The 12,500-nt window shown below is 41.6% G+C and overlaps 2 protein-coding genes and 2 pseudogenes across 2 annotated transcripts; 1 reads left to right on the plus strand and 3 right to left on the minus strand.

The window, feature by feature from the left end:
- Positions 1 to 4,464: 4,464 nt before the first annotated feature.
- Positions 4,465 to 6,680, minus strand: LOC138036538 (uncharacterized; annotated as a pseudogene).
- Positions 6,681 to 7,530: 850 nt separating this feature from the next.
- On the minus strand, positions 7,531 to 9,839 carry LOC138036554 (uncharacterized). Its single transcript, XM_068882721.1, has 2 exons — positions 9,295 to 9,839; positions 7,531 to 9,223 (listed from the first exon to the last, which is right to left on the minus strand). Exons 1-2 carry the CDS (start codon positions 9,837 to 9,839, stop codon positions 7,531 to 7,533), a joined length of 2,238 nt encoding a protein of 745 aa, XP_068738822.1.
- Positions 9,840 to 9,981: 142 nt separating this feature from the next.
- LOC138036570 (uncharacterized) lies at positions 9,982 to 11,706 on the minus strand. The gene has a single exon (XM_068882722.1). It carries the CDS (start codon positions 11,704 to 11,706, stop codon positions 9,982 to 9,984), a length of 1,725 nt encoding a protein of 574 aa, XP_068738823.1.
- A 199-nt stretch (positions 11,707 to 11,905) lies between these two features.
- Positions 11,906 to 12,500, plus strand: part of LOC138036585 (uncharacterized) — a 4,950-nt pseudogene continuing 4,355 nt past the window's right edge.

Here is a 12,500-nt window from a genome sequence, read left to right on the forward strand (position 1 = left end):
TTCCAGTTTCGCCAATGTAACTCCACGGACAGTCCGAGCACGGAATTTTGTAAACAACATTGCATTGTTGGTCCAAGGGCTGTCTTGTTTTTGGGGATGGGAATTCTTGCTGAAGGGTTTTAAGTGGTTTGGTGACGACTCGAATTTCATGTTTGCGTAATAATCTCATGAGGGGCTCTGTCAAGCCGCTAATATATGGAAGGCACGCAAATCCATGGGGTGTATTCTGTGGGTCAACCCAACTAAAGAACATTGCTACCAATTCTTCTGGTGATGGTACAGTTGGTGATGGTGGCTTCTTTCTATTTTTGGAAATATAAGAGATGACTGAGGACGGGTAGCCATTGGCTTTTAGTGCATCTGTGACATAGTTGGTCTCGCGTGATTTTCCTTCGTTAGTGCTTGGGAGATTAGACGCACGGAATAACAAAGTAGAGGCCGTGCTGATTTTGTGTTTTCTCTCATGATGTGAGGAGAACGCGGACAATAATTCTAAACCGTTACCGAGACAATACTCTATTTTATTGTAATTTTTTTCTAGATCATTCTTATTCATATTTTAGTTCTCACCCGCATCGAATTTTTACACCCCTTTTCGTATATATTTTAATTCGTGCTTCTTATATTTCATTCGTTAAAGGCTATAGATAGATAGCCGAAAGCTTATAATTTTTAACCAATTTTTAACCAGAGAACGTCTTTCAGATTCACAAATAAAAATTCTATTCTCATTCCTGAACAAAGGAAGAACCAATTAAACCAACTTTTAAAAATACGCATCCGTAAAAATAACAAACGTTATAGTGTCCAAGGAAAGAATTTGTGTGCTATTACTGGTATTCTGTTTTGTCGTTGTCGTTCTCTTTCGCTCAGTCCTTTCGTTTCTGTTCTAGACATTGGTCCTCCAGGCATCATGTAACCTTATCAGAGCTTCTAAAGATAAACCAAGAATTGCAATACAGAGAAATAAACAGCTCTAAGCAAATTAAAAATAAACACTCAGCTTTAAGTTTACATTTCGCCGACGCTTAACTTGAATAATTGCGTAGCCACCAGTGTGGATCACAGATATCATGATAAGTCAAACTGGATTGAATCCAGTGAAAAACACGGAAAGAAAACATCGTTCAAACCGTTTTCCACTTGAACACGAAAAGCGTTGACTGTGTAAGAACTTTCGTTTATATATAGTATGGCTATGTAGCCGTGTCTAGCCACATAAAGTGCGCAAAAAATGAAGCCTCCCTTATGTTCAGGTGAGTTAACCTGGGTTGAGTCTGCAATCAAATCGAAAACCAGTGCCTGGTCAGCAGTCAACTTAAAAAAAACAGCTGACCTCGGTGAGCTCTAAGCTTGAGTCTGCGATATGGTCACGTGATACTGGTTAACGGATACCTTGTTTTGACAGTTGTCAATTAATTTAAAGATGGATGTCCAATATCAAAGATGTATGGTGTAAACTAGCATGATACTGGTCACATTGGCATACATGGAGGGGTGGACGTACGGAAACGTCATAGTTATATCACCATATTTTCTTGAGTATGGTGCTCAGCGCGCGCAGAGCTCTGCTACAACATTCTCCTGAAATGTCAGTTTTACTATCAACCCATGTTAAGATGTGTCAGTTTCTATTCCTTCCAATTAACTAGGGTCGTAATGACTTATATTTTTTCATAACTGATCCCGTATTTTTGCCCGAAATTTTGATCCCTGATCCCTGATCCCTGATCCCGATATCGCGGGCTGTGGACCCTGAATTAACAGTGTGGAAAGAAAATATATAAACACGAGTAGGTAATAGGAAAGGGAGCTGAAATATAGAAATTATGCATCTGCTATTTTTGTTGGATAATAAGCAGTGATCAAGTCAAATTTCCCCTTGATGCACAGCCAATGTTAATTATAAAAATGTGGGTTTATCAACTCCATGGATAAACTAAATTGTTGTGTTTCACTCCCCCATCGACACCCCACAGTTTCTTCAGAAACTAAACCCCCTTACTCAATGTTAGTTATAGTTGAATAAAAACAACAGTAAAGGGATCAAGAGAAACTCAACTGATGAACCACCAGACACTCAAAACAGCAATGGTAACATGTGGTCATCATAAGGAGCAATTTGACCCTAGGAACAAACGAAAGAACAATTGTTTTATTGTTAACATCAATTTCTGCTTACAAGGTTTGTAAAATGAGTCTTGTTTTCAAGACAGTAACTGTAAAGTGAACATGTTTTGGCATTTGACAAGAACAGAAAACTTAACACATCCTCTGGCCAAAGAACATATTGTTTTGCAATTACAACAGTCATATACCAAGTCTTAAATTTTTGACAGCTCAGTCACACAATGTTTTCCTTGATTCTTTTGTAATAATGAAAACAATAACCCTCCAAGCCCCTGTTTTGAAACCTATTTTTTTAAGGGACTTGGAGAGTTCACACTTTGTGTTTGACAGTAACAAAGTGAACTTAAAAACACTCATACAAGTCCTGCAGCTTGAGTTCATACTGAAAGTCTCCCAAACCGATTTTGTTGGTTGCAACACGTAACATAAACAATAACATGCCTTTGAATTCTGAAGTGCATGATATCTTACCTAATATCTGACCTGCTAATCGCCCTTTCTCACAGTTGGAGACTGAATTACTAAGGGCGCAGCTCAACGAGGTTGGACCGAAGGAGCTGTGCTGCCGGCTAGGTGCTCGGTCCCTGAACATGACCCATGTATGACCTCCGAGCACAGCACCACAGCCTGATGGAATAGGCCGGGAGTCCATTTTGAGGAGGGAGGAAAACCGGAGTACCCGGACAAAAACCCTCAGAGTCAGATTGAGGTCGACTGAAACTAAGCCCACTTACGACCCAGGTCGCAGAGGTAGGAGGCACGGTTGATGACCACTAAACCACGCTGACTCCCCACAGAACTTATGATAATAACTCAACCATGAGACCAACCAGTCACTATTTTTTACAGGTAATGGGTAACAGGTACATGTAATGGGAAAATGGGTGCCAGTTTCAGAATATTAACCCTCTCACTCCCAGAAGTGGTCATAATAAAACTTCTCCTCACAATAATATTATCGGTACAGTGTCAAGCGAACATGATGAGAAGTGAGAAAACTATCAGCTCATGCATGATGGAGGATATGTATTGTAATGATCAAATGTCAAATTCTCCACACCATTACACGAAAAAGCATATGGCACCTACTAAGGAGAATCACTACTCAGATCTTGGAGTAAAAGGGTCAACATTATTGAAAGCTGCCCATAAACAGGCCACCTATAGCTACAGTGCTATCCTGGCTAACAGGTTAACCCCTGTTAGCCTGAGTATTGTAGCACTCCAAATAGCCTGTTTAATGTTAGTTTTTGATAATGGTGTGGTATTCTTTTAGAAAATGACCTGTTACCCATCACCTGCATAAAATATTTGCTCCACTATCAACATGTACATTATATTGGGCGTGGCTTGAAAATGCACTTACACCTGTAGGTGGTTTTGGGTACTTCATTTAACAGAGTATCAACTCAACACAAAACCATCATGAAGGGAAACCTTTTCACAACAGGAATACCCTCCAGTGGCCTTTAATACCTACTTTCTTAAATACAGTATCTGGTCTGGTTTAATTAATCAGAGGAGTTTCCCTTACATGTGTCCCAAAAGTATATCCACATGTAAATCTAGTGCTGATAAAATTATGGGGCTCCAGCTGTTTCTTCATTGTCACATTAAAAAATACGAAAATTAAACTTAATTCCTGACAAGCAAATCATGTATAGAGATCCTATAGCTTGAAATTGCTTACATGACATTATGTAAAACTGTTTTCAGACCTTGTGACACATGCATACCCTATTGAAATAGAATACTTCCAAGCACAAAGATCTACTTTCTTCACTTGCTCTTGTAAATTACATGTAGGCTAAACCCTTTATGACAAGGTGATCGTAGTTGGGACAAGGTCTTTTAAACAGTGTGATAAATCAATTCAAATGGAAATAAACTTCAAATTCTCAAAACCTGTATTGGGCCTTTAAGGGTTGATCATACATGTATTACTGCAGTGTACCGGCACATTAAAACATTGCTTTGTCAACTTGATAAGTTCCCATCTTTCAGATGACTATTTAAACCAATGATGTACAGCAATTATTGCATGCACATAATTGTGTATTAAATCATGTAGTGTGCGCGTACAGCTGATCCAAACAAGAGCCCATGGCTTCATAAAGCATTTCACGAAACATTGTAGTTACAGTGTGTTGTTAATACATGTAACACAAAAGTAAATGAAAGCAAATCAATCAGTACAAACAATGTGACAGGGATTTGAATAGCAACCAAAGTCGGCGACCCAGTAGAGCAATATTGACTAGCAAACAAACGTTCTTATATCAGACTAGATCCACAGTGTCCCTCTTAATGCACTTTAGCTCTTCTTTGTCATGATTAAGAACTTAATTGACTTACAGATAGCACTGATATAATTTCTTTCCCCTCAACATCATTGGAAAGCCGTTTAAGGATTTCGTTTTTAGAAATTGGTACATTTCCTATCATATCTTCAAATAAATGAAGCAGTGTTCTTACATGATCCTCAGAGAAAAGTGCCTTTGCCCTGGAAGATATTGATGTAGGTGGTAAAATCTTCACTGGGTACATCTTCTCTAAACGTACGATCAGCTCTGGCTTGTCATCACTGCTAGGAAACCTCCATTCCGCCCGAACCCTGTTGTATACACGCTTAGGATCTTCTGTTTTGATGATTTTGCTTCCTGTACACTTTTCTTTGACAGATGCAAGGCTTAAGCTCTTTTCCAATATTTCAACATGAAAGAGCTGTCATATTTCATCAACTGCCACAGTGCTCTATGGTACTCTAGATGGACTACCAGCTTTAGCAACACTTTCTGCATCATATACATCTACATCTTGCCCTGTTAGATCAAATTCTTCCTTGCTTTTCATTCTCATAACCGTGTAAAGCTGCTGAGAAGCTTTAAAAGATGATTTACTCTTTTCTGTCAGGCGCTAGTACCTAAGTAAGTAAATAAAGAAATAAACAGGCAAGTGATTAGTGTATTTCCGTGGCAGCTGGGAGCTGAACCCTGGGAGCTCACTCCCAGGAAGGATCAATGTACAACATCAATGTCCAGCAAGCAGATAACAAGAATTGAGAAGGCTATCAACTCAAGGAATCAATCTAATGCCAAATTTTCCAAACTGACAACAGGAAAGTGTATTAGACTAAATAAGGAGAATTACTACTCAGATCTTGGGAGTGAACGGGTTAAAACATGCACCAGATAAGGTCTAACATCTAAATCAACAATCTTAAACAATTAAATACAAATTTGAATTTCTAAATCAAAAAACTAAAAATGTATTTCAAGCAAAATAATTGAAGAGGCTAATGCAAAAACTTAATGTCCTAAGTGACAATTTACCCAGGTTTTTTTTTTGCTCCAAGTTGACTAAATTTTGGCATTGTGGGCTTTTTGTTGTGTACAAAACATTGCTGGATTTAATTTACCCATGGACACCATGAGTACAATACATGTATATGTATCTTGCCTACATGTAGCAACTCCTCAAACGCAGCGAACAAAAGTGGCACAGTCGACTGATTTTCCTTTGTTTATGATCAGACAAAAGAAATAATTTATAAGTTGCTAGGCTCAGTACTAGTGGTATCCATAAAGGCAAGGTCTGTGAAATGGAGCTTTCAGGCAAAAAAAAATTATAAATCCAGAGAAATGTTTTGTACATGAAAAGAAGTGCACGCACATATGCTAAAATTGAGTCAATTTGGAGCAAAAAATTGAATTATACTGAATGGCAGATACAAACAAATAGTAAAAAGTAATACAATAGTACTATACTGTACATGTACCTCTTTGCTGTGTCTTCTTTATGCGCCATCAAATCTGCATGATTGCTGCTCATTTCCTTCTGGCTGCTGTGACATGTTGTTACTGCACCTTTTCTGAAGAGTGTGCTGTGGATGGGTCCTGAAATTCCAGCCTTCTTCCAGACTGATTGAATGGCTTTGCTTATTTGGCCTGATTGCAATTTCTTTCCATTCCAAGATGGAAATAAGGGCTGTTCTTTCTCAGTTGCAACACCAGGGACCTTTGATCTTACTTGTTTGATGAAGATATTCATCCAGTTTTTCAGGTTCCTAGTGCAGACGACTTGGGCTGGCCCATGGACATGAAATGTTTTATGGTTCATCACATGAATAATGTATCTGTCATCTCCTTTGTAACCTCGTTGAAATTCTTTCACAGTCATATTTGACAGTACTCCCTCCCGGTTTGCATTGTCAATTGAGATTTCCACCAGAAGAAAGTGAGTCTGAGTGATCTCAATGTTACGTGCTCCATTCAACTTTCCCAGCAAAATGACAGCATCCCTGGCAGCTTGGCTTTTTTGAAACTGATCAATTTTTTCAGGTGTAGCAGGTTCCACTCTGTCTTCTTCCATCTTTTCCCACTTTCTCTTTAGGCTAGATCTGTTGTAGGAGTTGAGTAACCACCTCGGTAGATGCATCAATTGCTGGCTTTTCTCCCATAGCTGTAGAAATGACTAAGGCTCATAAAGTACGATTTGGTTGTTTGAGGAACATATTTCTCTTCAGCATACTTCACAAATTTGCTCAGAATTAGGGTCAATCAAAAAGCGACATAACTCTTTTGTCAGCATCAATCAGAGATAAAATGTTCTTTATCTGTGACACATCTTGTTTTGCAGTTTTCTCATCTTTTTCCCCTCCATCAGGTGATTGTAACCATTTGGCAAGCAAGACTATCACTTCAGGGTCAGTACTCTCAATGCTATCCTCATCATCATCTTCAATTAAAACAGCATCATTGCCTGAAGATGAAGTCTCAGTTTGTTCAAAACTTTCCAATCTGCTCTCTTCATCTTCATCATTTCTTACACTCTCCGCCATATCAGGCATATTGGGGCCAAAGCCAAAGCTCCAAAGCGCTTGCTAAAACAACACGGTAACTTTAATTCGATGGTAGAAGTTCATTAACTAAAGCGGTTGCTAAAAGGAAACAAACACAAATACGTTATTGCAATGAGCTAAGTGAACAGAAATCGACAAGGAATTATAAACGACGAAATAAACGAAACGATGAGTGGAAATGATACTTACAAACGTTGTATGGCTTTAAAACGGAACAAACTAAACCAAGAGACGATTAAACCTATAACAAAATAATGCTGACTCTCCGAAGTACAAAATGAGAATGAATTTTTAAGCAAAGCGGCGAATTTATACTAATGAACTAAACAAAGGCAAAATTATGCAGGGAAAAACTAACAGAATAATGATTACGAAAACGACATATAAGCGTGAAAGAAAGTAATTTTAAAAACAAAGGCGAACAAAATATTCATTCAAAAATGCGGCAGCAACATCTGGCTCCCCTAAGAGTTTCTAGCTTCCGAAAAAACTCTTACAGACTGAAGCTTTAAAAAAAAGCAAAATACACAAAGTTTCAGTTATGTCTCTAAAGGCTCCTCTGGCTGGGATTTTAAACCCTGGTCTTCAAGGATTAGGACAAGCTTGTGGACAGGACGATCTAGTGTTGTTGTTCCCGTGGTGACTCTGACGGAACGCACGTTTCCTTCTGCATCGGGATAGGTGTCGACTATTCGGGCCATAGGCCAATCGTTTCGTGCGGCTCGATCATCTGCGATGAGGACCAGGTCTCCCTTTTCGAAGTTCCTTCTTGGGCGATTCCATTTCACTCTTTGCTGCAGACATTGAACATACTCCTTTCTCCATCTTGACCAGAATACGTTGGCAAGGTATTGGACTCTTCTCCATCTTTTGCGCAAATAAACATCTTCTTTCTGGAAGTTGCCAGGTGGGGGTAACACAACCTTGGATTTCATCGTCAAGATGTGATTGGGGGTCAATGGATCCAAATCGTCAGGATCACAGGAAGGTGTGGTTAGGGGTCTGCTGTTTACAATACACTCTACTTCCGTCATTAAGGTTCGAAAGGATTCGTCGTCAAGACCGCTGCCATGTTCACGCATTAACGCAGTGAGAATTGAGCGTACAGAACGGATTTGGCGCTCCCACACGCCACCCATGTGGGAAGCAGAGGGAGGGTTTCGCTTCCATTGTACCCAATCAGCCTTGAACTCTCTGCATAAGCTTCTCTGAATTGAGCCGTTATCCATCTCTTCTAGAGCTCTTCGTAATTCTTTCTCTGCCCCAACGAGATTTGTACCCTGATCAGATCTGATCTCACGCACTGGCCCTCTTCTTGCAACAAAGCGTCGTAAAGCATTCAGAAAGGAATCAGTTTCTAGCGAGTTCGCAGTCTCGATGTGCACGGCCCGACTTGATAAGCAGGTAAACAACGCACCGTAACGCTTCGTTTCCTTGCGTCCTTCTTTGATAAAAAACGGGCCAAAGTAATCGACGCCACAATACGTAAATGGAGGGGCTGGTGTTAATCTTTCTTTGGGAAGATCGGCCATCTTTTGCTCACTGATTACACCACGAAGCCGGCGACACGTCACGCACTTTGAGATGAAGTGCCTTACAACGGAATTGGCGTTGATGATCCAATACTTGCTCCTAAGCGCGCCCAAGGTGATGCTTCGACCGGAATAGCCAACCCTTTCATGCGCGTCACGAATGACGAGATTCACCACGAAACTCTTCTTTGGGAGGATAACCGGGTGTTTGAAATCATCTGGAAACACTCGTGATTTGCCAAGTCTTCCCCCAACACGCAGCAAGCCATTCTTGTCTAGAACAGGATCAAGTTGATACAATGTGCTAGATTTCTTGATTTCTGCTTTTCTGGCTCTTGAAAAATCACGACTCTCTTGACAATGCTCTCGCTGGATCTTCCGTAAGGCTTCAAGCTCCCTAGGAAACGCACTATCTTGTACCAGTCGGAGAATGGTTTTCTCTGCGCGCTGCATTTCTTCAACCGTGAATGATTCGTGACTCGTGTCTTTAATGGCTGCATTTCTCGTTCTGTGTGCTTTGTCTGTCAGCGGTAACTGCTTGTGGGTTAATAATTGCTTGAGGCGAAGTATCCATGCGATGCATCTCTTCATGCGATGCCAGTTACTGAAACGCGCAAGCCTCGTCAGGATGTCTGCCTTTTCGTCGACAACAGTAGTTAGCACTTGAACTTTCTTGACATCAGGATCATTGTTGAGGACGCTATTCAGGACACAAGGAGGTTCAGACCACGCGATGCGTCATCAGCCGGGTTGTTCTTGGATTCAACATACCTCCACTGAGCGGGATCTGTTTGATCTCGGATACTTTGCACGCGATTTGCTACAAACACGTGGAAACGCTTCGCTTCGTTTCGTATGTACTTCAATACGGTCGTGCTATCGGTCCAGTAGGTCTCACTATCAACGGGATCATCTAGCTCTCTGGAAACCATTCCACCTATTTGAACAGAGATAGTCGCGGCTGTAAGCTCGAGACGCGGAATTGTCATGGCTTTAAGTGGGGCTAGGCGGGACTTGCCCATCAGAAACGAACAGTGGATGTTACCCTTGTCGTTTTCAGTCCGTAGATACGTCACTTGGCCATAACCAATGGCACTTGCGTCTGAGAAATGGTGGATTTGCCTTGAAATAACAGAACCGAAACCATCAGGCTTGACACAACGGTCCATTGAGAAGTGCTCCAATGCAGACAACTGACTTCTCCAATTCTCCCAACGTATGCGAAACTCGTCGTCAATCTCATCATCCCAGTCTAACTTCGTACGGCACAGATCTTGCAAAATTTTCTTTCCGGTCAACAAAAAAGGCGCAGCCATCCCTAGTGGATCAAAAATAGAACAGATGGTGGAAAGAATACCTCGGCGAGTGAGTGGCTTGTCCTTGAGGATGACTCGAAACCCAAACGTGTCTGATTCGACAGCCCACTGTACCCCAAGGGCTCTTTCAACTGGTAGAAAATTACTGCTCAGGTCCAAAGCTCTCAATCCTTGGGCACGTAAGTCCTCTGGCACGCTCTCCAACACCCTTCTTCTGTTGCTTCTTCTGTTGCTGTAGGTTGAAGCCTCCATGAGCACATGCGGAGCGTACACCACGTATTCTCTGAATAGCCTCTTCTTCTGACTCTTCCGAGCGTAGACAGTCATCTACATAAAAATTCTTCCTCAATACCTCAGCTGTTTCGGAACCAACGAATTCTTCTGCATCATCTGCAGCTTGTCTTAAAGCGAAATTGGAAGAACTAGGGGAGGACACAGCTCCAAACAGGTGCACATTCATCTGATATTCTGCGAGGTCTCTGTCGAGGTTACCACTCGGCCACCAAAAGAATCTGAGAAAATCTCTTTGTTTATCGGGTACTCGAACCTGGTGAAACATGGCATCAATATCACCCATAAAGGCGATTGGTTGCTGACGAAATCTTGACAACACGCTAACTAAGCAACTGGTCAGGTCCGGCCCTTGGAGTAATTGGTCATTTAGAGACGTCCCTCCAAATCTGGCACTGCAATCAAAGACAACCCTGATCTTGTTTGGTTTCCTAGGATGGTAGACACCATGATGAGGTATATACCACAGTTGACCTGACTTGGCGGGAGCTCGATCTTCTGGCACCTTTCTAGCAAATCCCTTACGGATGATGTCATTCATAAAATTAACGTAGTCGTCGTAAAATTTGCTGTTTCTTGTAAACTTTCTTTTCAGCCAGCATGCTCTTTGCAACACCTGCTCTCTGTTGTCCGGAAAACACACATCGTCAGAGCGGAAGGGTAGAGGTATCTCGTAGTGGTTGTCATCTGTGCGTCGAATGCCTTGATGGACAATCTTAAGAAATTTCTTGTCTTCTTGTGAGTACTGTCGTTTTTTCTCGTCAAATCTTTCGTGGAAGTCTAGTTCGAACATCTTGTTCAAAGCCAGTGGCACAATAATTTCTTTAACTTTGTCCTCTATTGCAAAATGATGGCCAAGGAGCTTCTCTGATCCTACTTCAAAGGCAGCTATTCTATTGCAGTCGACTTTCTGCTGCTCTGTGTTGGTCATGTGCAGCGGCCCAACTATTGCCCATCCCGCAAAAGTCTTTAACGCATAGGGACCACCGTTTGCACTCGCTAGGATGTCCATAGGTTCAAGGGCCTTTGGACAGTTTGATCCAATGAGAAGACCGACTTTCGCACCGTGGAGCTTAGAGGGCATAAATTCAGCTATCCGGTTGAGGTGTTTCCACCGACGAGTGAGTTCAGGTGACTGCACGTCTACTTCGATCGCAGAAATGTCTTCTTTGGTGTATGTCTTAGGCAAAGTGATGGCATTTTCACCATTCAGATCCGTAACGGTCAAACCGTTCAAAACCTTAGCGTCATGTAACTTAGTACCGTTCACAGTTCTCACCATCAGCTTCGTGTCGGCACCTTTAACATCCAAGCAGGCAGCTACGTCTTCATTTCCGGCGGCTTTTAGTCTGACAGGGACTATAGGTACGGCAGTTACTGGATTCCCTATGCCAACAACACTACAAACGGCCTCCTCAGTTTCAGCATGAGAAGTAGTTACCACATCGACTGATTGCTCGTTCGAGGGATTCTGATTCTTGATTGTTGGCTGATTTAGGACGAAAGTTGTCATCGTGAAGTCCAGTAGGATGACGTCTATCACACGTTTTACAAGTTCTTCTCTGGGCACACCCATTTGACCTATGACCACCACCGTAGCACGCGAAGCACAGCTCTTTCTCCTTTAGAAACTCTCTCCTTTCTTGTAAGGACTTCTTTAAGTACTCTTTACAGTCATCAAGATCATGACTCTTCCCACACATCTCACACAAGCTTTTAGGGTCACACCTTTCGTTCTTGGGTGCAGTAACTACTGTCGTTGCGTGACTAGAAACATGGCTTGTCGTGCGGGAACGGTCTCCGTATGTTCTCGGCTTGTTTGCATTCCTACCCTTGTTGAAGCGATCGGGGCGTTCTGACACATCCAAACGACTTAGCGCTTCTCGTGACATAATTTGCACATCCAACTATTTGTGGAAATTTCTGTTAGAATGTGACTTTCGGGAAGCAATTCTACTTCTAGACGATAAATTGTTGTCCGCGTCTTCAGTAGCGTACAGACTTTTGTACTCAGCTACGCTCTCGTCGAAAAAAAAGGAAATCAGCCACCGCAAGTAAATAGGTGAACTGGAACGTCAGTTTCGTGAAAGCGAGTGCAAATTGCGGAGTTACAACAGCACGTCAATAGTCTACAATCAAAGCTTATTTAGTGAGTAAACTTCAAGAACAGGTAATCTGTAACTCGTGATGAATTAATTTAAATCACCCGAAAACCCGTTTGCCTGGAACCGTGGATCTGAAGAACGTTGAGAAATACGTATTGGCTCGTGTTCTGCTTTAGGCTCGGCAGTAGATTTATAGAACAAAAATTACATGCCAATTAGACGATAACAGGTGTTTATATTCGGTGTTTGAAATCGACTTTTACTA

This window comes from Montipora capricornis, chromosome 2, assembly GCF_036669925.1.
Source record: "Montipora capricornis isolate CH-2021 chromosome 2, ASM3666992v2, whole genome shotgun sequence".
In the NCBI taxonomy this organism is placed as follows: Eukaryota; Metazoa; Cnidaria; class Anthozoa; order Scleractinia; family Acroporidae; genus Montipora; species Montipora capricornis.